The sequence below is a fragment of the Neophocaena asiaeorientalis genome, unplaced genomic scaffold (genome assembly GCF_003031525.2).
Source record: "Neophocaena asiaeorientalis asiaeorientalis breed wild unplaced genomic scaffold, Neophocaena_asiaeorientalis_V1.1 scaffold576, whole genome shotgun sequence".
NCBI lineage: Eukaryota > Metazoa > Chordata > Mammalia > Artiodactyla > Phocoenidae > Neophocaena > Neophocaena asiaeorientalis.
In genome coordinates this window covers 147,142-174,684 of record NW_020173973.1, presented here as the reverse complement: position 1 = coordinate 174,684, position 27,543 = coordinate 147,142, and the positions used below count along the sequence as shown (strand labels likewise).

At 55.0% G+C, this 27,543-nt stretch overlaps 1 protein-coding gene across 1 annotated transcript in view; it reads left to right on the top strand.

Moving 5' to 3' along the window:
- Positions 1 to 554: 554 nt before the first annotated feature.
- Positions 555 to 27,543, top strand: part of LOC112404980 (receptor-type tyrosine-protein phosphatase N2-like) — a 108,453-nt gene continuing 81,464 nt past the window's right edge. The window contains exons 1-3 of the mRNA XM_024753178.1: positions 555 to 566; positions 1,151 to 1,217; positions 1,260 to 1,373. Coding sequence (XP_024608946.1) covers positions 555 to 566; positions 1,151 to 1,217; positions 1,260 to 1,373 — 193 coding nt within the window. The remainder of the gene's footprint in view (positions 567 to 1,150; positions 1,218 to 1,259; positions 1,374 to 27,543) is intronic.

Genomic DNA, 27,543 nt, shown 5'->3' with positions numbered 1-27,543 from the left:
GAGCGTCTCACTCTTCTCTCCTTGCCCCACACCCCAAGCACACCACCCACTGGCATGGAGTTCTTTGCATGAAACGGAATCAGAGAACAGGGACACTTATTGTCTGTGTTCCAGCCGAGCAGACCGTCCATCTTGCTGGGGGGTGGCCGTGGGGAGGAGACCCTCCGTCTGAGACAACTGTCCCCGGATCACTGGTGGCAGTTGGGTTAATTTCAGCGGCGCTCACCGAGCGGGGGCAGAGGCTGAAGGTTGGGCTCCTCACGTGGCCGCTGTCTGCCTGCTCCCAGCAGCCCAGCAGCCTGGCAGGTCGCCTCCCGGATTCTCTGGGCCTTGCAGAGGCCCACGGGAAGCTGGGAGGCGCTTGTGAGAGGGCACTTACGATGGCTCTCCGCTGCTTACGCGGGGCGTCCGCCCTGAGCACACGTGGAACATGCGAGCAGCAGTCGCTGCTCAGCCTGGTGCTGGGCAAATGCGCTTCTGCTAATTAAACTGGTTGCATTTGAAAGGCAGTGAACAATGGAAGCGCTTCCCCCTGCGCCAGCCTGACGCCGTAGATGCCGCCCTGGGTGAGGCCCTGGGTCCTGAATTAGCCTTTTGTACCCAAGGCGGTGATTTGAATGTTTGAACCCCCATAGGAAGCTGGTCTCAAAGTGAACAATTTACTGAATAAAGACTAATTAGAGTCTAAATTAATTAGAAGGTGCGGTTTGAAAAGATGTTGATGAGCAGAGTCTGTCATTTCAGACAAATAGGACAGAGCAGGATAATGGGTCCCCATTAATATCTCACTGTTCCTGGAGCCCCCCTTCTTCACCGCGTTCTGAGGAGGCCCCCTGGAAGCCAGCCCTGCCGGGGCTCCATGGCCCCGCCACCAGCGCCTCCTGCAACCGGGCACTTACGTTCCTAGGCGTCCTGTTTCTCATCTGGAAGACTGGCCCTGAAGACTATTGACCATTTGGTCACTGGACAGGCAGAAGCAAAGCTTCACATTGAAAGTGTGAAAGTCTCTGCTGGCAAATGACAAAAAGGCGGGGGCTGGGCAGGGAGGGCTGGAAAGTAGACTAAAAACCCAAACCACGCTGGACTCAGCCTTTGCATCTGTGGTTTCCATGAAGCTCTGCTTTTCACCTAAAACACTGTCACTTTGCAGGTGCTTCTGATCCTGGCATCTCCTCGGAGCCTCGCCGCCGGCCGTGGCCAGGGCTTCCTGGCCGTCTGTCTGTCTCCTCTCTTACCTGACCTGCCTCCCTTTGTTACAGATGGAGCGTTTGGACGGTGTCAGGAGCTTCCAGCCGTAGACGTGCACCACTACGAAGTGTCGCCAGGGGTCCTGCAGCACCTGACAGCCACCCTGAGGGCGCTCTCCCGCACAGGTACGCAGGCTGGGGCCCACTCCGCGCCCTGCTGCTGGGCCAGCGGCCGCTACGGCGCCAAGTGCTTGGAAGACATGTTGCTTCTTCTTAAAAGCCCTTGGCCTCTTAGGTGGTGAGGAGTTAGAAAAGGGCCGAGCCAGCCAGTGTGCGATGGGCGGGGGCAGGCGGCCTGGGTCCCTCCTGGGTTCGAGGTGGTCCCGGCAGCCGTGGCTGGCGCTGCCGGTCAGTGAGGGTGGGGGGGTGGCCGTGTGTGTCACTGCAAAACGGCCGCACCGCCGGAGCCCCGTTCCTAGTGTCCCAGCCCAGCCGCCCGGCTGCTCGGTGGCCCACAGGCAAGTGTGCAGTCTGGAATGAGGCCCGGGAGCAGGCCAGGCGCAGCCTCCCCAGGGAGAGACGTTTTCTGCAGAGGATGAACCCTGAGGGTCTGCGCTGTGATTCACCTGCCGCGGCCTTCCCGGGCTCCTGCAGCATCGGGTCTGCCGTGGACCCTCGGAGCGCAGGCATCTCCCCTGGGCACGTGGGACCGTGGCTGCCTCCTGCCCACGGTGTCCTCAGTGTACCGGTGTCCCCTGCATGAGGCCCGTGAGAGGAAAGGCGATCAGGGTCCCAGAGCCCCAGACGGCACCGAGGGCTGGAGCGCTGACACGTGGCGCTGTGGCTGGCCTGGCCTGTGAGAGCGGGCTTCCTCTGATGACTGCCCCCGCGGGCAGGGGAGCAGGTGCCGTGGGCTGTGCCACTCGCTCCGGCAGAGAAGACACGTGGCGGCGGCGGCGGCGGCGGTGGCGGTCGGCTCCATGCGGTTCCCGTCGTGGAACCCACCGCCGTCTTCCAGGACACGCCGCCGTCCGCGGATGGGCGTGGGAGTCCTCACCCTGCTTGGTGGTGGCACAGACCTCTGCAGTCCTCCAGGAATGGGATGTTGCTTTTGGTCTATGATGTCGTAAGTGGAAACTGCGGTTTGTGGTGGTCTTAAGTGGAGGTGCTTTGAGTGCCTTTCCCGTGTGATACCCTCACTCCGCAGGTCAGGGAACAGGGTGGGGATTCTGGCAGCCGCCGAGTGTGTGCATTCCGGAGCCGGGGAGTAACCACAGGATGGGTTTGCTCACCTGCCCCATAAGCCCCTGTGTGCCTGGCGGGCCTTGGTGATGTTTTGGGTCTTCTGGTGTTACTGTCAGTTGAGAGCCGGTGTCCAGTGGTCACGGAAGGGTGTGCTGACGTCCTTTTCCTCAGCGCACAGCTGCCCCGGTAGAAGGCTGCAGGCCCCTGTTGGAGGCTGGGGGCGAGATGAACAGGATGAGGGTCTGGCTCGTGTAGCAGAGTCTTTCCTCCAGGGGGCCTGCTCCCACCCATCCTTCAAGGGGCTCTGGTCTGTGACATGGAGGTTCCAAGTGTGGAAATGGTGGAGGGGCTGTGACTATGTTGGCGATTCAGTAGATGTAGAACTTTCCTGCTGGTGCAGGTCCCTGGATGCTGGTGGAAGGCCCATCTCGTCCAGCTCTAGGAACACTGCCAGCAGCTAACCAATGCCGCAGGCCTCGTGGGCCACTTTCTTCTGATCAGTCCCCTTCTCTTTGGCACTTAAGTGCCCCCACTTGGCCCCTGCCTCCCCCAGGCGCCATCATCCTGGTGCACTCGGGTCCCAGGTGAATGGAAGCGACTCCCAGTGTATTCCTGACACGCGTGGGCATCTCTGTGAGCCCTTCGAGGATGCTGGGACCCATGAACTTATTTCTCGTGCTCTCTGGACCCTCCTGGGGTCATGGACAGGTCGATTGTGCTGACCTCTCTAAGCCTTTGGGCACATGCCTCTGTCACGTAAAAAGGGAGTTCTGGTGTTTCCACTTCTCTTCAGTAGGGACCTTGTGTCCCTATTTATGTCAACCGGCGGTGGAGACTGCTGGAGCCCTTGGCTGGAGAATCTGTGCTTCAGGGCCCGTATCAGTAAACTCTGCCTGGTCCAGTTTCTGTTCATTCCGCCTTGACCTCACGTCCTGAAGCTCCATCCCCACATGTGTTTCTTTTGCTACAAATTGGCAACATCATGCAATTCTTTCATGTGCTTTGCACTCTCTGTGGCCACGCCTCACCCTCTGGGCCTGCTGGGACTGCCGTCCAGATGCGGGTTGAGATGCACAGAGAGGTGCAGGGTCAGCAGGGCAGCAAGGCCACCGCCTGGGGGGCGTTCTGGGTTCCTCAGGAGAGGAAGGGGTGCTTCTCCCGGCAGAGCAGTTCTGAGGGTTCAGTGTCCCAGCTTGGTTAGGATGTGTCCTTGTATCCCCATCCCAGTCCCCAGCACTGTGACAGAAGGCCGTGAAGCTGGGGATCCAGTGTGTATCGCGGTTCGATCTCACGGGGTCAGAATGGGAGATCATTTCAGGCATTTCAAAGGGAGTTCAAGATATATGGAGAGCGCTTCATGGAGGAGGTGAAACATAGAGGAAAATAAGTTGTTGTGTTTTTTTTTGCAGTACGTGGGCCTCTCACTGTTGTGGCCTCTCGCGTTGCGGAGCACAGGCTCCGGACGCGCAGGCCCAGCGGCCATGGCTCACGGCCCCAGCCGCTCCGCAGCACGTGGGATCTTCCCGGGCCGGGGCACAAACCCACGTCCCCTGCATCGGCAGGCGGACTCGCAACCACTGCGCCACCGGGGAAGCCCAGTTTTCAAATTACTAGATTTCATTGTTTTGAGCAGTTTTACATTTACAGAAAGGTTAAGCAGGAGTAGAGGGTTTGCATACACTACTCCCCTGCTTCAGAAGGCTTTCTCGGTTATCAACGTCTGGCTTTGGGGTGGTACACTGACTGCAATTGATGGGTCAATACTGATACATTATTATCAACTAACATCCATAGTTTACATCAGGGTTAACTTTTTGTCTTGTACGTTCTGCGGGTTTTGACCAACGTGTAACGTCATGCGTCTACCATGATGGGATCGCATAGCGTAGTTTCACTGCCCTCAAAAGCTTCCGTGCCCCACCTGTTCACCCCTCCCTTCCCGCCAGTCCTTGGCAACCACTCATCTTCTAACTGCCTTTTCCAGAATGTCAAATAGTTGGGATCATACAGTATGTAACCTCTACAGATTGGCTTCTTTCACTTAGTAAAATGCTTTGAAGTTTCTTCCACGACTTTTCATGGCTTGACAGCTTGTTTCTTTTTAGTGCCGAATAATATTCCCTTGTCTGAGTGGACCAATTTACTTATCAGCTGACCTACGGAAAGACATCTTTGTTGCTTCCAGGTGTTGGCAGTTATGAATAAGCTGCTATAAACGTCTGTGTGCAGTGCTGTGTGGACATGAGTTTTCGGCTCCTTTGGGTAAATACCAAGGAGTGTGATTGCCGGGTCGTTTGGTGAGAGCACGTTTAGTTTTGTGATCACTGCCTGCCTGTCTCCTGGCAGCGGGTACGGAGGGGAGTGGAGTTACTAAACCTCTCTGAGGGGCAGTTTCTTCGTCTGGTAAATGTGGATGATCAAACAGGGCTGTTGTGAAGGTCAAACGCTGAAATCAAGTAAAATATTTTAAACCCTCTTATAAACGTAAGTATTTCCAAGTGTTACATATTATTTACTTGATACTCTGTTTCCAGTTTATGGAGCTAGCACACAGGTCATACCCACCTGTTTTCTTCCAGGGGAATTACTGCAGAGTTTCTGCTGAGTGGGTTAGCTCTGTGCATCAGCTCCAAGGCCAGAAAAGCAGCCATTTTCCCGGGGATGAGGACGTGTTCTCGTTCTTTCCTTAGAACAGTGGTGAGGATGATGATACCACAGGTCCGCTCGCTGGCCGACGAGCACGGCTGTGCCCTATGGGAGCCAGTCTGGAGGTCCCCTGTGATCGCGATGCGAGGGGACAGGCGGGAAGGACATCCGGGGCCTGGAGCCGCATTCCTGTCCTTCCCGAGCCCAGCTCCGTCCCTCCCCGGAACACCTGGTCCCTCCCGGGAACACCCTATTTTTAAGCTGATTCCCCCGGCCGGTCCTGAGCAGGTTGCACTCGGTGTCTCGGGAGCCCTGTGGTGCCTCGCACAGAAGCTGGAGGAGTTCTTTTGGGCCTGGGGTCCTGGTTGGGGATGGTGTTTTGACTTCTGCTGCTGGTGGCGCTTTGCTGCTAGGCCACTAGAGGGCGCGTCCGAGTGGCTGGACAGGCCCGTGGCGTTGCGCTGTTACTTTGTACCTGGCGGCACGTTGCATTTCCTTCTGTCTTAGCGGCAGTGGAGGACTTGCCCTAGTAAGCCCGGAGGTGTAGGCGTGAAATAAGGTTTTATCAGGCTAGGTTGAAAAGAAGCGTCATGGGGACATTTGTGCTCTCCTAAACCGCTCGTTCTAGTACTTTCTGGACATGATTCTGTGTTTCTCCCTGGGCCCCTCTGCCGCCTAATGCTGCAGATCTCCGTGCTCCACGCCCCTCCCCGGGCGGCTGATTCCGGGACCCCTTCTCTGCCTCGGCCCCCGCTGGCCAGCGTGCAGGTGGCGGCGGCCCCAGGCCTTACAGGTAGGCTCCCCTCCAAACTGCCCATCGTCCTTGGGTGTGAGGGTCAGTTTCTGGAGGTCAGGTCTGCAGATGTTATGGGGCGTAATGATGGATCTCAGGGGAAGTCGTCATCCAACTGGAGAGTCTGATGCCTGGGACCCATGTTTTCACCCTCTCGTGTGGAAAATCACAGGATGCAACCTCCCTGCCATCTCGCGGCCTCGGCAGCCGCGTCCACGGCAGAGTCGGCTGCGTGTTGCCATCGCTCGGCCTCGTCGCAGCCACTCCTCAGAGATGAGGGTCCGGTCTCAGTGACAGACGGCAGCTTGCAGGGCCTTCCCCTTGAAGGAAGGGGAAATGGGGTTTCATTGTGCAACTTGCTTCTTCAATGTAAATACGTACGTCAAGGAGCGGAATATGTTCACTTTTATTCACTATCCTTGTCTCCTGCAGGCAGCAGTGTTTCACAGGTGGACACATTGTTCTCTCGTGTATTAATTTTTTTTTCTTTATAAGATTTTTAGGAATTTCATGTAATGTCTGAAACATTTATATTAACATATTTCCATACAAATAACCCAAAGAAAGTTAAGTATTGGTTGTTTTTTTTAATTTAATTTAATTTTTTTTTTATACAGCAGGTTCTTATTAGTCATCAGTTTTATACACATCAGTGTATACGTGTCAATCCCAATCTCCCAGTTCATCACACCGCCATCCCCACCTCCCCTGCGGCTTTCCCCCCATGGTGTCCATATGTTTGATCTCTACATCTATGTCTCAACTTTTGCCCTGCAAACCGGTTCATCTGTACCATTTTTCTAGTTCCACATACATGCGTTAATATACGATATTTGATTTTCTCTTTCTGACTTGCTGCACTCTGTATGACAGTCTCTAGATCCATCCACGTCTCAACAAATGACTCAATTTTTTCCTTTTTATGGCTGAGTAATATTCCATTGTATGTATGTACCCCAGCTTCTTTATCCACTCGTCTGTCGATGGGCATTTAGGTTGCTTCCATGACCTGGCTATTGTAAATAGTGCTGAAATGAACATTGGGGTGCATGTGTCTTTCTGAATTATGGTTTTCTCTGGGTATATGCCTGGTAGTGGGATGGCTGGATCATATGGTAATTCTATTTTTAGTTTTTTAAGGAACCTCCATAGTGGCTGTATCAGTTTACATTCCCACCAACAATGCAGGAGGGTTCCCTTCTCTCCCCACCCTCTCCAGCATTTGTTGTTTGTAGATTTTCTGATGATGGCCATTCTAACTGGTGTGAGGTGATACCTCATTGTAGTTCTGATTTGCATTTCTCTAATAATTAGTGATGTTGAGCAGCTTTTCATGTGCCTCTTGGCCATCTGTATGTCTTCTTTGGAGAAATGTCTATTTACGTCTTCTGGCCATTTTTGGATTGGGTTGTTTGTTTCTTTAATATTCAGCTGCATGAGCTGTTTATATATTTTGGAGATTAATCCTTTGTCCGTTTATTCGTTTGCAAATATTTTCTCCCATTCTGACGGCTGTCAAATTGTGTGTCTTAAATTTTTTATCTGAATGTTTTAGGATTTTCAGATTGCACGTTTGACATCATTTTAACCCTATACGGTAAGTTAATATGATATATTTTGTTATACTTTTCATAGAATAACAGAAAATAGCAATACTCAGTATAGTATAGAAGAGTATAATTTTAAATAGTTATAATTTCAGTATTCCACCCATGCTTTCTTTTTGCTGTAAGAGGAATGCACCTTTTTATTTCGTACATTAAAAAACAACAACAGAGGCACAAAGGTTGTTCCCAGTGTCACTTAGCTGGTGCAGAATTGGGGTTAGAACTCCCAACAGCAGAGTGTAGAACAGTAGTTCTCAAAATTCTGATCTCAGGAACCCTTCATACTATTAAAAATTATTGAAGACCCCAAAGAGCTTCTGCATTTTTGTGGGTTTAGTGCTATCTGCATTTACTGTCTTAGAAACTTAAAATTGAGAAAATTTTTAAAAGCTGTGTTTTAATTCCGTTTAAAATAAAAATAGTCATAATAAACTTGTTACATAATAACCATAGTAACTCTGTCTTCCAAAACATTTTTTAAAATGTGCTAAGTTTTTGTTTTGTTTTAATTTTTTGCATATTTCTTTAACATTTGCCTTAAGAGAAAACAGTTGGGTACTCATATCTGCTTCTGCACTCATTCTAGGCAATTTCCACCCACATAGCCTCTGGAAAATTCCAGTGTAAGAGAAAATAAAATGAAAAGGGTAAATAGTGCCTTAGTATTTTATGAAAATAATTTTGACCTAATGCCCACCTTAGAGCCTCAGGGACCCATGGAGGCCCTCAGGCCACACTCTAAGAACCGCTGTAGAGAGAAAAGGGGGTGGGTTTGGAGTCAGAAGGAAGCATCAGCTCCAGCTGTGCTCCAAGCGGGCCACATCAGCTCGGCACACACGTTGTGACAGTACCGAAGCTCTCCTGGTTTCCATTTCCCTACCCGTGGAGTGTGGGCAGCACCACACACCTTTGGTCGGGCGCCCTGGAACCAGACACTGAAACCGAGGTTCACTGTGGTCAGGTCCTTGGGGAGTGCTCAGGGCATAACACCTGTGCAGGTGATGGGAGCCTGGTTGGGCAGAGGGGGGACACAAGGGCGATGGCGCACAGGAGGTGCGGAGCGGAGCCCAGAGGAGCTCTGGGTCTGGAGCTGGGCACAGCCTTTGGAGGTGACCCCATGGGGCCGCGGGGCTCGGCCTCTGTGCCCAAGGAGGGCCAGGGCCCTGGGATATGCTCTGCCCAGGGGGAGGCTCGGGGTGGTGACTTAGGCAGAGGCCGTTCCCCGTGGCTGCGGGAACGGAGCAGACAAGGCCCCAGCTGAGAGCTGCCGGCCTGCCAGTGTCGGAGGCCGAGCCCCGGGGAGGCATGCGTGCAGCGTGACTCCACCCCACAGCCACTGCATGGTGTTCCGTCGTTTCTCAGACGCACTTTGTGTTCACATCTTAACACCCCTGAAATCAGGGGTGCCCCTTACATCAAGAGCACGCCGTCATTTAACCGGCAACGTTTTGGCTTTTTCTTAGCAATACTGAAATGATGGTCTGTCTCAAAATCAAAATTTCTTAGCATGGATGAAATACAGTAATACCGTCTCATAGGACTGTTCCAGTCCCAGGTGATGTGGGTGGTGCCGTTCACTAAATGCTCAGGAAATGGTGAAGCCCTTTGTCACCCACACTGAGTTATGGAGAGCCTTCCCTTCCACATGGACTCTTGCAACTCAAGCCGGCGTGAGCCCGGCGGCCGGGGAGGAAGACTGAACGTCCTCAGCGGGATGGACTGCTGGCTCGGTGTGACCATTCTATGGGTCAGTTATGACTCTAGAGCATTCTGTCTCAGGAGCTAAAATGACAAGCCAGAATTGGGTGCTGGGGTTAACTGCTTGGGGTTCTGAATATATACATTTGTTCAGCTTTTTGCAGTTGGGCGCAAATTAACACAAGCAGATCGAAAAAGGAAGGTGGGGCCGTAGAGCATCGCGGCGGGGAGCAGGAGCTGACGTCTGCGCATGCCCCGCCTGCGCCGGCTCCGTAGCCGCAGGCCCAGCGCTGGGGAAGAGCAGAAACTAAGGCATCAGGCGTTCCCTCGGCAGTGTCCCTCCACCTATTCTGGTGTTTTTATTTGCTGTTCCACGTCATTCTAAGTCAAGAAAAATTAAGAAATTATTAGCACAGACTTTTACCATTTGTCTTTATATCGTGCAATTCTGGTTTTAAATGCAAGTATAAGAGCATTTAATGCCCACGCAAAATCACCAAAATTATCCAACTCCTGTTTCATGGCTCGACCGTGCATACATGCTGTCCACGTTAGACGGCGGAGACGCTGCTCTGTTTCACTTCTCAACGCGGACACATCCCACCAAGCCCGCCTTCGGCTCCCCCATGGATACGTAGGACCTAGGGAGAGGAACTCTGGCCCCCCTACCATCCCCTCTCCTTCTCTGTTATCATTCAGCATAGATGGCTGGGAATTCGGGGAAGTGGCGGGAACCAGAAAGGATGCAATGGGGCCCCCCTTGTCTGTGTTTCTCGGAACACCACTGCTTGCTTTCTGTGTGCGAACTGAGTCCTGGGCGGAGGCGAGCTTGTCTCCGGGGCCCCCTGGGATCTGAGTTGAGGGCGTCTCCGAGTCGATGTGTGAGCGGGCCAGTAAGGGCGGCAGGCACGCGGACTGGGTGCCCCTCCGCCAGCACGCACCCCCACCGTCTCGCCCGACGTGCTTGCAAAACGCAAGTTCAGAGATGAAGTTGACGGTTTCAGGACAGGGGCCGTAGAGGAGGAGAGCAAACGGAGCTCCTGTGCGTATAGACCTGTGTTCTGTCCTCAAGCCTGGGTGGGTACGAGAGGGACCTCGGTGTGTGGTTGACGGCCTCTCCTTGAGCGGGTCACGGCCGACGTCCCCGCTGTGCATCACCACCGGTGGCCCTGCCCGCCCCAGCCATCCAGCCATCCACCCAAGCAGTCGCTGAGCGCGTGTCTCTGTGAAAGTTAGCTTCTGCCTTAGCCCACCTCATAACTGCAGAGGCAGTGACTGTGGTTCAAAGTGACGTCAATTGCTTGCTGCCGAGACGTCCCAGGTTTCTACGTAGAACACAAATCCTTTTGACTGTCGGACGTTGGGAAAATGTATTTCTGGGAGGAACGGCAGCTTGTGCCGCCCGCCTGACCCCATGAGCCCCTGGATGCCGACTCCGGGAAAGGCCTCTGCGGGACAGGCCTGCACTTTGACCGAGGCTTTGGAAACTGGCCTGTGGAGCTGGGGCGGAGCCCGGGGAAGCCAGGCCTGGGGTGTGGGCCTGGGGGGGATGCACCCGAAGACTCGCCTGTGGAAGGCAGACGAGCGAAGGTGGGAGACCAGAGGGGGCACCGTGGGGGTCGCTCTGGCCGGGTTGGAAGGTGGGAAGGACTGAAAGTGGAGCAGCAGAGGACCACGGATACCCCCGCCAGTGGGATGCGGCGAGGCTGCCCCGAGGATGCGCCTGTGCCGTGCGCCCCGGAGAGCGTGTGGGGCAGCTTCCCAGCGTCCGAGCTTTGCGGCCGAGGAGCTGCCGGCGCCGAGCGCCCGCAGCTCCCCGAGGAGGCAGGGGGCTGCACGCCCTGCTCCCGAGGGCTCCTTCCGAGGGCTGCAGGGTGAGGCCCGGGCTGTGAGACGGGCCCTCCACACAGCGGAGAGAAGGGCGACGTCCGCTCGTCGCTGGGCGTGGCCCCTGACCTCAGCCTGGTCGGAGCCCCTTTCCGGGCTCTTTCCGTTGCTGCACTTTTCTCCACGCCGTGTCATCACAGGCCCCGTTTACCTGGAGTGGGTTTGTGCTTTTTGTCACCCGCACGTCTGGATGGTGGCGTTCACGTGGGTGGGTGGGTTTGCTTCCTCGTCCTGCCCCTCCCACCCTGCGCGGTGCCTGACACAGGAGGTCCCCGAATACAGACGTCAGCAGCGGGGACAGTGGAGTGGCTTCTGTTCTCCTCCGTGGTTTTTCCTCCCTCATCTCTCTGCGTCGGAACGAGGCACTCCACTTACAGCGTGTTAACGCGTTATTTTAGTTAGAGCTCTTGATCACTTGGTTTCCACAGGAGAGGGTGAAATCGTGATACCACCAGCAGCTGGAGGTACCTTTTGGTTTCAAATCCCATACTCATGCCCCTTCCCACCGAGGACCACGTGAAAAGTTGACCTTTTCCTTTGTTTTGTTCCTGAAAAACTATAAAAGTTACTAAACAGAAACCAGCACCCAATTCAGAAGCTGGCCCTGGTCCCTCTGTTGCGTGTGGTCTGGACCGCAAACGTGCGTGAGGCCACCCGGGCGGGCGGGAAGCAGCCTGCACACGCTGCACTGAGCCAGCGGCATCTGAAGTCACGGCAGCCGTGGAGCCTGTGTGTTCACTGCAGTCGCTGGTGCATGCGTTTACTAGCGTGTTAAGGGGGCACCTCGAGCGTGAGGCGGAAGAAGCAGTGGCCGGACTTCTGGGGAACCACTTTCACACCAGAAAGGGGGCGCACAGGAAGGAGAACTGACATCCGGGCAAACAGGAGGTACAGGTGTCGACGCAGCTCAGAGGGGGCTTCCCCCCACCCCCAGGCACGCTCGATGGACTGGAGTTCTCACAAAGACACCGGCCTGCAGTGCTAGGGCTCCTTCATGCGGCGGGCTGGATGCTGCAGGGACCGAGGCAAGGGGAACGTCACCAGCCACAGGGAGATGCGCAGCCAGTCAGCCATCTGTACTCACATGCTCATCCGATAAACCTCCAAAGCGGAAACGTCCCTTAGTGGATGGCGTCTGGACACAGCCCTGGCGGGGGTCAGCCCCCTGCCTCTCCCTCTGAGCCCCGGGATGGATGAGGTGGAGCCGGCTGCTGTCTGTGCTCGGTTCCGGGTGGAATCGGCAGTCTCTGCTCCCCGCCTGCCAACTTCCCGTGCCTCCTGGTTTCCTTTCGTTGCTGTCGTCTGTTCCCTTCTTATTAAATTCTTGGCATGAGGGCCCGTGCTGGGGGTGTTGGTGAAGGGGGCTGTGGCCTGGGCGGGAAGATGGGGGACCAGCCTGTGCTCCCTGCAGGGCCGAGCTCGCCTGGTGCTCTTTCCAGAGGTGGCTGAGGACCCCAGGCCGCTGCTTCTCTGTGGTGAGCGGCGCGTCCGACTGCGTGTGATGACTAAGCGCATCCCTCGCTCCGGCCGCGGTCGGCCCGGCAGACGTAGGACCGGCGGCTCTAGGCCACGTGGCGGCGTGTCTGGTGCTGCCGAGCCCCACAGGCCGCCTCTGTCTGGCCGCAGCCTCCCTCCGGCAGCCTCCCCTGGTTTGCGGCCCAGAGCCCCCCTCCCTCCAGGTCCCCGTGCACCTCCACGCCCCACGCCCTGACCTCCGCAGGAACAGTGCACACCGGGTGGCTTTAAGTCAGGCTTTAAAGTGCAGGAAGGAGGAGGGATTGAGACGGGAGGGACTGGAGAGGATGCTGAGGGGAGGCTCATCCCCCGGCGGGTTGACCGCGAGTTCCGTGCAGGCGGGGGGAGCGGGGCACCCCCCCACGAGGGCCATGCAGCGCGGGAGGCACAGGGGCGGGGCCGGCCACGGGGCCGGAAGGGCCTGCTTTTCAGGGCTTTGCCCCTTAGGCTTGTAAGAGCCCCCCGGCCTGAAGTGCGAAGGTCTGTGTGTGGGGAGGAGACGCCGTAAGGTCGGGGGACAAGACCGCTGCCTGAGCGCGGGTGTGGGCACTGGTCCTCTGAGCCCGAAAGAGGCCCCCGGCTTTCTGAGTTTTCACACATGTTGCCGGTGGGAGTGGGTAGCCATGGGAAAAGGCCCAGATGTGGAGGTGATGTGGGCCCTGCTGATGGGATTGGCCCGGCCACCAGCCCCTGGCGTGTCTGTGCTGCGCCCTCCTGCGTGGCCACGAGCTCGGCCCAGGTCCACCTTGCAAGGCTGACGTGCTCAGACTCAACGCACGGGGCGGCGAGGGAGCCGGGCCGCTTCGGCAGTCAGTTCCCCAGAAGCGTTTCCAGGCTTAGCCAGCAGTCTCCCAGTATCCTTAGGTGACATGATTTGCTCTGGAGTAACGTGAGCTCTATTGAAAAGTTAATTTTCTGTTAAATGAGTTCAGACGGGGTACTGTGTTCTAGTCTGGCTTCTTCTGGAGGTGGGGGTGAGCATTAGTTTCCCCTGTTAATGAGCCACGTCTCACATTGGTTTCAAAACTAGTGTTGCCCTCGAACTGATCCAGGTGTTCAACATCTGAGAACGGTCACCTCCACAGCAGGTTCCTCAGATTATATGCTTATCCTGATTAAGCTACCCCTGCTAATGGCACTGCGGGGTCAACCCTTTGAAAATGTGATCAGAGACTAATGCGTCTACTTGAATGTTCACTGAAAGCAGAACACTTTACACGTGGAAAGACGTGGAGAGTTTTAGAACATCTAAATGTGCTTTGGAATTGAATACAACCATCAGGAAGATTTTTGGTGAGAAACAACATTATACAACCAAAAAACTGGGCTGTTTACGTGTACTGTGAAGACAGTTCCTGAAAGAAAGTCTCGGAGTTATTCTGAAGGTTGTGGCACTTCTAGGTGAGTGTCCATGTGCTCCTTTCTCAGAGGACTGTGTTTATCAGGATGGTTCTGTAGAACCACTGAGATCCCAGAGGCAGATGGAAGCCACACTTTCCTGACTTCAGATCTGCGACAAGCTGGAAACCGTGACTCAAACGAGAGCCCAGGAAGAAATCACCCACTAGGATGAGCCAGAAGAAGCGACAGATAAAAGAATCAGACTCTCAGAATTGAAATAATGGAATAGGCTGAAAGAGGCTGCCTGTTCACTGTCCGAAATAATTAAGGAAATAAAGCAAGCAACGATAAAAGTGCAACAGAATGAGAAAGGAATGAGAGGTTAAAACAAAATTACCAGAACTTATGGAAATAGAAAATATGGTCCTGCTAACTAGAAACTCTGTGGGTGGATTAGACGGCTGGTCAGACGCCCACCCATAAAGTGAGGGTTATTGAGCTGCAGCACGGATCGGGGGAGGTGACCCAAAGTGCAGTGTCAAGAGCGACAGGGATGGAAAACGTGCAGGGACAGGCAAGGGGTGGAAGGTCCGCATGGCATCACGTGCACGTTCCTGGAGGGGAGGGGAGGGTGCAGGAGAGGCAGTACTTGAAGGAGTGGCCACGGGGCTCCCAGAAGCGCAAGGAGGCGCGAGGCTGCGTGCTGCTGGAGTGCCCGGGTCCCCCGCAGGGCGTCGCAAACTGGAAAGTCAAGGTTGGACATGTCGCAGTGGGTCGGTGGGAGACCAGGGTCCAAGAGAAGAGACGAAATATGTGAGAAAGGACAATATTTAGACTGCGTCTTTCTCAACAGCAAGGAAGGCAGGAACAGTGGGGATTCTTGCAGGTCCTGAGAAAAGATAACTGGCAGCAGGAGTCGTATGTCCACTAAAGTATAATTAAAAGCAAAGGGATAAATAACAAATGGAAACTGAGTTTCCCACTAACAACTCAAGGAACTTCTAAAGCGTGGGTTTCAGGAGGGACAAGATACAGAAAAGATACAGAAGTACAAGCCATAGGGGGGCGAGACCGGAAGAGATCCAAGTGTTGTGACGGACAGCGTTTGTGTGTGGGTACAGGCAAGTGCAGAGCAGAGCGCAGGCAGGATGGGGATTCCGTGACACGTGGTCAGGCAAACGTCAGTGCCCAGCACGTGAAGAACATGCGTAAGTCAGGAAGAAAGAAAGGCTGCCCAGGCTCACTAGACGTCGGAGAAGTTAAAGCTAAAAATCACAAGATATTATTTCCTTAACTGTAAGGTTGGAAAAAATGAAAGAATCTGGCAATCCCAAGTGTTGGCCAGAATCTAGGGCAAATTGAAAATTCTTAGACACAGCTGATGAAACCGTTTCCGATGCTGTTTCGGCAACAACAACAAAAATGATTTCATGAAAGTCCTACATTGACGCTCTTCCATTTGTAGTTATTCACTCCAGGTACTCGGGGCACTAGGAAGCCTCTGCCTAACAGCCATGCCACATCCGTCTTCACAGCAGTCAAATGGGAGTTCCCCGAACACCCATCAACCGGAGAGCAATTCAGCACCACAGAGTAACCGCCGTCAACCACCTGGAGGCACACGTTTCAGCATGTCTGCGTCTCACAAGCGAGGTGAGCAGGTAAAGCACAGAACACACAGAGGTGGAGAGCATGTGATGTCAAAAGAGAAACCATACCGTGTGCCGTTTACGAGAACTCACACACGCAGTGAGCATGTAATGGGGAGTGTGGGATGTCGAGTACGGCAGTAGGACAGTTGTCAGCTCCGGGTGAGGTGAAGAGAGAGGCACAGTCAGAGAGGAATTGCTAACGGAATGTTTTATACCTTCCGTAAATCAGTGGTGTGAACAGGCTCTTCGTTAGCTTTCTTCGTTCCTTTGTGACCACCCCCAGAACGTTTCATAATAAAGTAAGTAATAAAAAGGCCAACAGAGCAAGCAAAAGACAGAAAGAAGGAAATAATGAAGAAAAGAGCAGAAAATGAGAAATAGATGGAAAAGGCAAAGCATCAGGAAAACAAACAAAAAACCTAGTTCTTTGAAAAAACACATAAGACAGACCTCTGTTTAACCAACAACAGTAACTAAAGGGCATAAATACGCAATTATTGGGAAAAAAGGGAGCATCACGGTAGGTGAGCTGAGTTTAAAAATCACAAGAGAACGCTATGAGCAATTCTGAGAAATGTGAAAAGATGACATAAAAAACGATAAAACAGTAAATGTGGCTCAAAAACGGTCACTTTTGAATTAGCCTACAGTCGTTTAAAAAATCATATACCTAAATTTTCAAAAAGTTGTTTCTGTAGATTCAGTGAGCATAGTCTACGTTCGTAGTGGAAAATCCATTCTGTCCCCAAACTACCCTATCGTGATGATGCCCCAAACCTGGGACCGGCCCCCAGAGGTGAGGGGGCACCTCCACCGGAAGTCGTTCTGGCCTGGCCAGTGGTGCACGTGGAAATCTAAACTTTGCAAAAGCCTCTGTGAGTCTAAACACTGACCATCATCTCCTGTTTGGTAAGAATCCCCCTGAACTGTATGTTTTTCTAGGGCCATATTTACTTGTAACATTTCCCTATTGGCTCTAAAGAACCCCTCCTTATTGGTGAGTTTGGCAATCAAAGAGAAATGAGGGCCTTAATTAAATGAAGACCCTTTCCAAGACAAATGCGTTCTCTGTCTCTAAAGAAGTAGAAAGGATGGTCGAAGGAGCTCGTGGTGTCCTGGGCTGAGGGTTGCTGAACTGAAAGGAAGGACAGTGTCCCAAACGAATGCCATAGCTACATCATCGACATTGCAAAGGGGGCTTCCGGAAGCATTCTTGGCAGATTTCCCTTGAGCGGGAGCTCCCCTGTACACTTCAGAATTGGTTTCCAGATCCTGACGCCAGGGCAGATGTGAAAGCCAGAGAGCTCGCAGCTAAATGTTGATCAGCCTGGAATGAAGAGAGAACGGCCCTGTGGTTAGAACAGAAAATACGATCTCTTTCTAAAGCTCGTCGCCCAGACGCTTAGAGCTGTGGTACCAGGAACTGCACGTCCACACCTGCTCCTCTGGGACGCGATTCTGAGAGAATCAGTCTTCTTTGCACGTTGCGTTTGCAGCATTTCCTCTTCAGGAGCAGAATAACCTGGAAGACGTGTCTTTGGATGTGGGGAGCTCATATTTTCTGTGACATCTGAGGACTCCCAGCACGTTGCCGTCTGGCCAGCACTTGCCCGGCCCCCAGCCTGGCCTTTTGGGGTCTCAGTGGCACGAATGTGAGGAGGACCCCACAGCGCAGGTGCACGGCCTCTGCGCCACAGACCACACGCTCTGCCCCACGAGCTGCTGCAGAAAGATGGACAGCGGATGGGCCGAGAGGGCTTAGATTAATCAACACAAGTTCACCCTCCGATTATTTAGCTGCCTGACCACCTCTGTCATGTATCTGAGAGCTGATAGTATGATGATTTGCAGCTGGCACCAGCTGTCCCTGAACAAGCTGGTTGTCGTGGAAATGCAGGAAGGGGCCGACAGGGCAGGTGTCGTGGACGCCCCGTGTCCGGGTCTCAGCCGGGTAGGCAGCCCAGCGGCGGCGCGGTGCAGCCAGCTTCTCTGCCGCTGGGGATCCCCGCCGCGGGCTTCTGCCACGGCCCCTTCGCATCACAGGCCCCGGGTGCTCCTCCAACCGTCAGAAGAGACGCGGACACGTTTCTGAGGCCACAGTGTGTCTTCCTGGAGCGGATGGCTGGTATTGCACGACTTATTCTCACCGCAGAGGAGACGCAGAAAAGGGAGCTCTGTCACCCGAGCTGGGGTGCCATTAGCTGACACCAGGGCGACCCTTTACTTCACACGGAAGACTTCGAATATGGGAAGCAGAAATGTAGACAAATACCTCCCACGAAGTGTTACCACTTTGGGGGCAAACCACAGACATTCTTATTTATATGTATTTGAGAGGCAAATTCTTCTCTTTTAGGAGATGCCTAGGTATCTCTGTAGGTTCAAGGAATATTGACAGACTGTATACTATTATAATTAAAACTAGATTTCTTAACTTTGAACACTCTTAAAGCTTATATTTTTTTCTGATGCAAACTAGAGATTTTTGCTTTTTAATTTTAAAGTATGAGGTCAGGTAGATTTCATCTGCACTAGAATTTCATAAAAGCTGAAGGCTTGGGTCAGGGCACTGTTGGGCACTAATGCAACAGCTGAGACGGAAGGCAGGCGGGCATCTGCCTTTGAATGACCCGGAGGGGGGCTTCGTGTCAGACACGGCAGAGCCTTCACCCTCGAGAATTGGATGTAGCAACAGAGGCGGAAATTGAGACCTCTAGAAACCTGGAAGCTTCCCAGGTGCACTGAAAACCTGCGTTTCTGGGAACAGCAGGAAGGTGGGGAGAGGGTGTCCATTTATGGGCTGTATGGGATGTAATTTTGTCTTAAACCTCACTAAGAGCTATATGGGTCATGGAGACAATCAGACTCTTACTCTTTGAAATAATTCGCATTACAGGCTTGTGTCTACTTCCCTTATCAAATGAAAGCCTTTAGCCTCGTGTGGACACGTGATTACAGACTGGTTTCTGGGCCCCTCGTTTTGGAAGTGGTTTTTGCCCACCTCTTCTGTCTCTTCCTCTTACGTTTCTCTCTTCCGCAGCGAAACTTCGTGGTTTGTAGGGTTCTGGGGGTGCTAGCTGGCCATCTGAGTAGATGGCAAAGCTATATGAAGAAGTCACTTTTATTTGAACTCAGGAATTGAACTACAAAGTGCAGGACCATTGGTGCCGAGAGAGGATTTCTTTTAACACTGTCTTCAGCCGCTAAAGGACCATTACCAACCAGAAAGCAATAAACCAGGCAGCCGGTGGTGCCGGCAGGGTCCGGCGTCCCTCACAGCTGCTCTGGGATGTGTTCTTGACACTGAACTCTATTTTACTCAACCCGGCAAATCTCAGGTTTCAGGACAAAAAGCAGATGGATAAACACCTTTCATAAAACATTAGAAGCCAACCACAATCTAGTTTATTCACCAAAACGAAGTGGGGGAATTGGAGGGTCCCAGACCTTGGACTGAAAAAGCAAAATAAAACAAAACAAAAATAAACACACTCCAGTAAATGAAATCTCCATTATTTCCCACATCTGCAAATATGTGCAGCTGTGTTCCCGACTCTGCCTAGAGCCCTCAGGCATGAGGACGGTCGGCCGTGGTCAACTGTGCAAAGTAACACGGCCGGACCCACAGCAGAGTCGACAAGACAGATGGCAGGTGTGCTCAGAGGACCACAGAACAGGTGGGTGGGCTGCTGCCAGCCTTGCCGGGGGAGGGGGGAGGGCAGTGGAGACGCCTCTCCTCCCCCCGCAGTTCTGAACCCCCTCCCCGTCCGGGAGGCACTTCCTGCTCGGCTGATCACCTCCTCCCCCACCGAGTCCCTGCTGCCTTAGGAATCACACGCCGTTTGGAGACTTGGCAGGTGCTCCCGTGTCCATCAGCCATTTCTGGAATGTTCCAGGGTTACTGGACACGGAGATGGGCCTCTCCAGACCCTCTCTCTGGAAGTTCGCCATCGAGGAAAGAAGGCTGGTGACAAGGGCACGATGCTCCGTGGGCACAGTGGGAGGTGCTCTCTGGACGGAGGACGTGGGAGGGTGGTCTTCCTGGCCGTCGCGGGCCAATTGCGCCGGCTCTCCCTGCACAGCCGCCAGGAGCCGGTCTGGTTCACTCGTCCCGTGCAGCGGACAGCAGTGCACGCTGACCCCACGGCCGCAAGGGGAGCCTGGGCGTTCCCTTCCGCCCCTTCTGTGCGGACACGTTCCCCCAGCAGAGGACCCGAGCGCCCTCCTGCTCGGCCCCAGGGTCTCTGCCCCTTCCCCACACCATCCCTGCAGGAGCGTGACCCTCACGGGGACGCCCACACTCAGCATGTGGGAAACACCTTATGTTTTCAGTGGAATGCCAACAGGACAGGGTCCGAGTGTTCAAAACCAAAACCAGAAACGAACAAAAACCAAAGCGGAATTGCGGAGCTGGCTGTTGGTTCGTCGGAGGATGTCGTCACCCCGTGGATTGTTCCCGGGAGATAGCGTCGGCGTGGACAGAGAAGGCCACGTGGCGCAGTGCGGGTGGAGGACGGGTGTGGGCAGAGGACAGGGCTGCGTGTTCACACCCTGTGTGGTTCTGCTGTGTGGCACACGTGCAGGTACTCACGGCTGCACACTCAGAGTCCTCACCTGTTCGCTCAGGAATGTTCTGGCAGAGAAGCAGGATGGGAGGACACATGGAGGGTGGAAGGGGGGGCCGGCCAGGAGGAAGTGAACCCTGGGGGGTGGAGGGGGTACAGAGAGAAGGACCTGGTATTCTAGGAAAGGCCGCGATGAGTTGAGAGTCGTCCTAAGTGGTCACAAGGAAATGCACGGCCGGGTACTGAGCATCAGTACTGCGGGTGGTGGGGTCCCTGGGAGAACGGCCCTTCCACCTGCTGCAGCCTGACTGGGCGAGAATGCGTGGAGCCGTCTAGGCCTCGGTCTCCCCGTCCGTACTCGGGGAGCGTGTGCGAGGGAATTTGAGAGTGTTGATAGTGGAAATGCAGTGGCCTCAAAACAGAGCTATGATCACCTCTCTAAAGCATGTTTTAAACGTGTCATTAACTAACATATGATCTGCTTTTGATTTTCTTAAAGTCAAAAATTTTTTAAAAGCAGGAGAATCATTTTGAAGAAACTGTGGTCCATTTTCGTGTTTGCTCCTCTGGGACACGGCAGTGAAGATGGAGACATCAAATTAGAGTGCATTTGGTGGAGTGTCTCACCTTTTCTGCCGTTCTGGGTGCTCCGGGATCCTCTGGGGGGAGTGGGCTCTGTGGGAGGGGCCTGTGATTAGGCAGCGGCCTGTGCCTCCGGGGGTGGGCTGGGCCCGAGGCAACCTCCCGTTAGTCCCTGAGCAGGACGCTACTGGTTTCTTCTTGTGCCGAATGTAAAATCACAGTCGCAGGTGCCGGGAACCCTGCTGCCGGGCACACAGCCGACTGCACCCTCCTTCTGGCCGCCTGCCCTTCTTTTCTGTGTTCCTTCCGTCAGGGTGTTTTCCTCCCCGAGTCTGGGGGTCGGGGAGGTGGGGGAAGCCCTCGCTTCCGTTGTGTTGTCCCCTTTAACGCTCAACACGTCTCACAAGGTAAGTGCGGCTTCCCCAGGTTCACAGCTACGGCCGCAGCCTTAGGAAGGGTCAGGTCCGCCCTCGGGGCTTTGGGACTGTGAACCCCGGGTCTGCAGTCCCCGCCCACGCTCTGTGCCCACAGCCCAGTAATAACTGCGTCCGTGTTCGCTCCGAAGCCACCCACTGTGTTCCCAAGTCATCTGCTTCACCTTACGTTTCAAAACCGAAATGTACTTTCCCCTCCACTTTCGGTGAATCGTGTTCCCAAGACGACGGGAGAAGACAGGTGACTCAGCTGTAGTGTTTCGGGTTCTTTGCGGCCTATGAGAATAGGGTGCTGGGGAGACTCTGTCGAGAAGCAGCAGAGCAGGTGTCCTGAAGCTTGTGGGGCAGAGCCGGTGTCCTGAAGCTTTTCTCGGGCAGAGATGCCTGTTTCTTCTGTTTTGCCGCTTTACAAGAGAAAAGAGCCGCCACTGAGGGTAGTTGGATTATGAACCACAGGCCCCGTGTCAACAGGCTCGGTCGGACCGTACAAAACCGTTCAAGGGAGACTCCTGAGGCCGGAGCCCCCGCTCAGAAGGCAGCAGCCCCCCAGACCAATCCAGAGGAGGGAGTCCTCACCCTGGACAGGTGTGCACTTTCCATGAGGCCACAACGTCTGGGAGACCGTGGCTGGGCTTTGCTTCCCTTGAAACCATAAATCCCCTTGTTCTGTTAGCGAAAATGAGCTGTGTGGGATCGGGGCATCTGAGACCATGGAAGCCTGAGGAAAACGGTCAGGGCTTCTGTGGGTTTCACCTGTTAACTGATTCGCAAGCCTGCCTGGAGAGCCGTCTTTGCCAGGAGCGTGGACTGGGGGCTGCGGCCCTGAAGGACTTCGGCTTCCAAGACAGGGCTCCTGTGTCCTTCGGGGTATGTGGTGGGAGGAAATGCCAGTCCTCTCCTGTCAGGGCCTGGGCTCCAGGTCCGCTCCGTCCCGCTGCCCCTCAGGTGTGTCAGGTTAGGGGTGTCAAGCACCAGAGTCTTGAGGTTGGGCGGGATGGTGCTTCAGGGTGACAGTTCCTGTCCAAGCTCGAGGTCGGCTAGTGACCCTGTTCTCTGTGAAAGGACAGGGAGCTCGCACGTGTGTTCTTATGTAGGACCTGTGTGCCACTCCGGTGTCTGCGGGCCACACTGGGTTCTAAGTGAAGGGCACAAGGCCCACATGCAGTCAGCGCTTCTGAGGTTTGCTCTGTCCTCACACGGCCCCTCTGCTTCGCCCGTTGTCATGCCCCACCCCCATTAGGCCTGGCTTTTCATTTCTTAAAAGCTCTCCGCAAAAAATGCTTCCATTGTTCAACGTTCGGGAAAATTTAAAAATTGACAATATGGGGCTTCCCTGGTGGCGCAGTGGTGGAGAGTCCGCCTGCCGATGCAGGGGACACGGGTTCATGCCCCGGTCTGGGAGGATCCCACATGCCGCAGAGTGGCTGGGCCCGTGAGCCATGGCCGCTGAGCCTGCGCGTCCAGAGCCCGTGCTCCGCCACGGGAGAGGCCACAACAGTGAGAGGCCCGGGTACCGCAAAAAAAAAAAAAAAAAATTGATAATATGGCCCTCGAAGGAAAGAGGTCAGTGATGTTCCCTCGTTGAGCTAATGAACCCTCTCCAAGGACCTGGGGGTGGGGCAGCCCGGAGTCCGTCCACGCGGCGTCCTCACGTGCCTTCTTTTGTCATCCGTTCGTCATTTCATCTCCTGCTTCTCATTTTATCTGCTCTTTCCTCTCGATAAACCCCTGCTCTTTGGGGCTTTATCTCAGTACCACAGTGAAAGGTCTTCAAAGAGCTAGTTTCAAAAGCATCCTGCAGAGAGAGCCAATTAAATACATGCAAATGGCTTGGGGGGGAGGCTAGAGTGATTGGGGTCACGAGAGCGCCTGGAACTTCCACGTGGAGAAGGGAAGCCGGGGCACGGCAGCCCCGCCCCTACCTCCTCAGCAGAGTGTCAGAGCCCCGCGGCCCGCGGGGGCCCCGTCCTGTCCTGCGTGGGGCCTCCCCTCCGCAGCGGGCCGGGTGTCTCCAGCAGCCACTTGGCACATTGGAAGACACGGCACCAGCTCTCTGAGCTCCAGCTTCTGCGCGGGCTCCTGATCGGGGAGGCTGCGATCCAGGACCTGTGGATTCCAGTGTGGAGGCCGGACTGGACGGACACAACCGAGCCTGGACGTTCCCCGGGGCAGGAGCTCCGCCGGCCCTGCCTGTCCGTGTGGCTGCACACGGGGAGGTCCTGCTCGCTGAAGTCTGGTCCAGTCAGGAGGAGGGCCTCACTGAGCACAGTGATTGATTCAGGGGTGGGGTTCGACCTCGAGCCCCTCTTTTCTGGCGGAGGCGACCCAGCGGGAGGCAGGTAGTTCCCGCTACTTCATCCGAGAGAAGTTGCATCTGGGAGGGCTGTCCCGCCCTTCTGGAAGCATCCTCGGTGAGGCTGGGGGAGCGGCCCTGGGCCCCCAGGGAGGCTCTGAATCCCACCCACGTCTCTCTCTGGGGGGCCACACCCTCCTCGAGGGCGAGGAAGCAGCCAGCCCAGTCCCTCCCGGCCACGGGCTGTCTTCTCTGTCCTGGGAGACCTGGCCTGGAGGCGGCTGCCCACGGAGGTGCCCTGAGTAGGGGCCCAGCCCTGGCAAGGCAGCAGCGTAGTGTAGCACCTTGCCGCTCACCAAAGAGCAAAAATCACTCACGATTACATGCGGTCAGCCATTTTAAATTATTAGTGGTGGTGAAATAGTGTGTCTATTCAACAAGGAATCTGTCATAATTTTTAGTAATTGAAAGTGATTTCTAGCAATTAAATCCTAGTTTAGTGCATTTTCTGGGGGATGCCTTTTTTCAAGGGGTGCCTCTGAGTTGTATTATTGGGTCTTTTTTCCAGGCACTTTGTTCAGTAAAATTTGCTGGGTAGGATACTTGGGGGAGCAAATAACCATAGTCTTGGAAGCGAAGTAAGAATAAAGGGTTGATCTGACTAACGCAAGGCCGCGTTTGCCGAGGGTGTGAAAGATGTGCGCCCGCCCGGTCTTCCCCACTGGGTCACCCCCTCTGGGTCTGTTCAGAGTCACTTACAGGAGACTGGTCTGGTGAAGAGCCCCAGAACGGGGCCGGCCCTCGGACCAGTGTCCAGCGGGCGCATCCTACCCACCCGCTCGCTGGCTTCCAGGACACAGGCCAGGGCGGCCGCTGGCCCTCTCGACAGCCAGGCTGGAGCCAGGGCAGCACGGGGCCACGCAGGACACAGATGCTGCCGCACAGGCCCCAAGTCTACTGTTTACTTCTCCCTTTAACATCCCGAACTGAGCTCTCGACTCAGCAGGCAGGGTGCTGGGAGAGAGCTGGGGCCAGCGAGGGCGGGAGACTGGCCGCACCAGGATAACTTCCTCATGGTGGGTTTGCCTGTGGACGGCAGGCAGGAGACCATTTTGTCCACCCGAGAGGGGATCTTATCCCTGATAAAATCTTCCACCTCCTTTGTCAAGCAGCAGATAAATATTCTGAGTAAATTCTTCCGAAATTAACTGACTTGGGCTCATCTGGGAACCTTGCCAATTAGTCATCTTAACTGTGCACGACTTCTGTGTCCCGGGCGGTAATTGAACCTTGAATGTGGTTCCTGCCCTCCTGTGTTTATTTTCTGTCAGGAACAGTGGGACCAGCAGCCCAAAACAAGAGATGAAAGGTGACCGTGGTTACACATGTTTCTCCAGAGCAAACCGGACTGGGGTGACCCCCCCCCGCCCCTCCTGGACAGCAGTGCTGTTCATACCATACACATGGTGCCCTGGGCTTGGGGACGAGGGCTGCCCCTCCCCTCGCAGCCGCTGCCGTCCACACCATGCCATGCGTGCCCAGGCTTCCCACCCTCTGTCTTCCTCCTGTCGCTCAGATTCCTTTGCCAAATCTGCAAGCCCCTCCCTGCCTGGTGACCTGAACTCCTCAAGCCCAAGTCCCACAGCCACTGCAGAAAGTCATGGGAGGGTCACACCTGGCCCACGTCATGGGGCTCAGCCTTTTCAGATCTGGGCCCTCTGTATGTGAAATATTTTGTCATGTCCCCTTTACTACCCTGAAATAATAATAGCATCCCAACACACAAGAATTTTGAAAAATGAAATGCTGTGATATAAAGGACAGGCAGGAGAAGGACGGGTGATGATAAAGCAACACAGGTTTTTTTGTTTGTTTTTTTTTTTTTGCGGTACGTGGGCCTCTCACTGCTGTGGCCTCTCCCGTTGCGGAGCACAGGCTCCGGACGTGCAGGCTCAGCGGCCATGGCTCACGGGCCCAGCCGCTCCGCGGCACGTGGGATCTTCCCGGACCGGGGCACGAACCCGTGTCCCCTGCATCGGCAGGCGAACTCTCAACCACTGCGCCACCAGGGAAGCCCCCGCGACACAGGTTTCGATCTGTGTGCGCCCGTGCACGGCAGGGCCGAGGGTGGAACAGAGTGCCTGGTGCAAATCTCAGGGCCCTGTGCTCCTCTGGGTGACGTGGGGCCCAGCACTGAGTCTGAGTTATAACAAGGGCCCCGTACATGACGAGCAGACGAATGAAAATGTGTTCTGGAAGCTGCAGTCCTGCCCCAAGTCTCCAAAGGTGACCAGGATCCGGAGACACACTCTGTGGTGGGTCCTTTCAGGTCCTGCCTCCTGGCGGCTGGGGGCAACCCGAGAGCTGAGGCGGGCGGTGTCCCCGGAGGGACTGGGCGAGGCCGGGCTCCCGGGGGTCACCTGTGCGGCCCAGCAGGGAGGAGGGCCGGATACCCTGTCTTTTCCTGCCTGCCCTCTGCTCGCAGGCCTGATGCCGAGACCCGGCTCCCAGGCGGAGGTGGGCTGCTCCCCGAGGACCAGGCAGCAGCGGCGGGGTCACTGAGAGAGGGTTTGGTAGCCACACCAGCCGGAGGGCCTCCAAGCTGTGGAGAAGCCGTGGCGCCCAGTCCATTTCCCGGGTCATTTGTTGGGGGAGCCCGGGGCACTGACCTTTTCAGCTTAGCTGCCAGCATTTCTCAGGCAGAGCCATCTGGGTGGAAGGAAGCAGGGGCGGTAGGTTCCCTTTCTACAAACGTGACCAGAGGGAAAAGGGAGCCGCCTGTGCTCTACACACGAGCGAGGCGAAGAGGGAGTGGCAGGAGGACTCACAGCCGCGCCGTGACCCTGGCCTCGGACCCTGAGGGGCAGCGCCTGCCCAGTGGCCAGCACACAGCGGGGCCTGGCCCCAGGCTGAGGGAAGTGCCTGCCTGAGGGCGTGTGTCCATTCGGTCCTAACTCAGGTCGGGTTGATGCATTTAACACCCCTGCTTCCTCTGCCTGGTGAGCGGCCTGGACCCAGAGTCTCCGCTGGGAGGGAGGCGGCCAGCTTTGTGTGTTGACTGCGAACGTGCTGAGGTCAGTTTGTCACGGTAGCATCACCAAAACCTAATACGGAGGAGACTGAGTCTAGAAACTGGAAACAACTCATAATGCTGCCGTGTGATGACGGGAACAAAAGCTTGGCGTTCACGGTGGATGTATACTAAGATTCTCGTGAATGCCAAAATTTATTAATTAACTCTGTGACAGCACACAATGTACTCCTTAAGACGGTAAAAATATAATTTAAGAAACTAAGGAAAATGTCAGAGCCTCAATGATTCTACATGAATAGGACTAAGGAAGTTTAAATGAAGATACAGAAACATGCCGCTAAACTAAACCGTGTCACAACACTGTTACGTTACTCAGGGCGGTTCAGTGCCTCGCCCCCTGCAGTGACGAGCAGGCTTTGCCGGAGGTTGGCTCCACGCGTGTGGATGGGTGGAGGTGACGATGATGGTGATGGTGAGATGCACGGTGTGTCGAGGTGAAGTCGCGACCCGGAGTTGGGGAAGAGCTCCGGACTCCGCAGATCAGCCGGGTCTCCAGGAAACGGAAAGGGCAGAGCAGGGGGAGGGGAGAGCAGGGCGGACAACACAGGCAGCGGGGGCGGCGCATCCTCCAGAGCGAGTTCTCTCCTCCCCGCGCTGATTATTGCCTGATCTGGAGCAGTTTTAGGACTCGATGGACTACTGCTGCCGGTGCAGTCAGCTGGGGCGCCCTGGGGGGCGCGACCGGCAGGGGCGACCGGCGGGGGGTGACCGGCGGGTACACGTGTTACGTCCTCCTCCTCCGTCGGCGGCCTGACTCCACCCTCCCCTTGGCCAGTCCTCCGGCCCCTCCGGTTAGCACTCTCCATCACGCTCATCCACGTCTAGGACACCCTCACTGGATGAGCTTCTCGTCACCGCTCCACGAAGGAGATCCAGCGAAGTCAGGTGTCATCACAAAGGGCTCCCCGGCCCACAGCAGCTATTTCAGATTCCTGGCGCCCGGCACTCAGAGGTTTACGCCCTTGTAACGGTGGCTCGTGTCCAGACTCGAATTTCACCCCCGG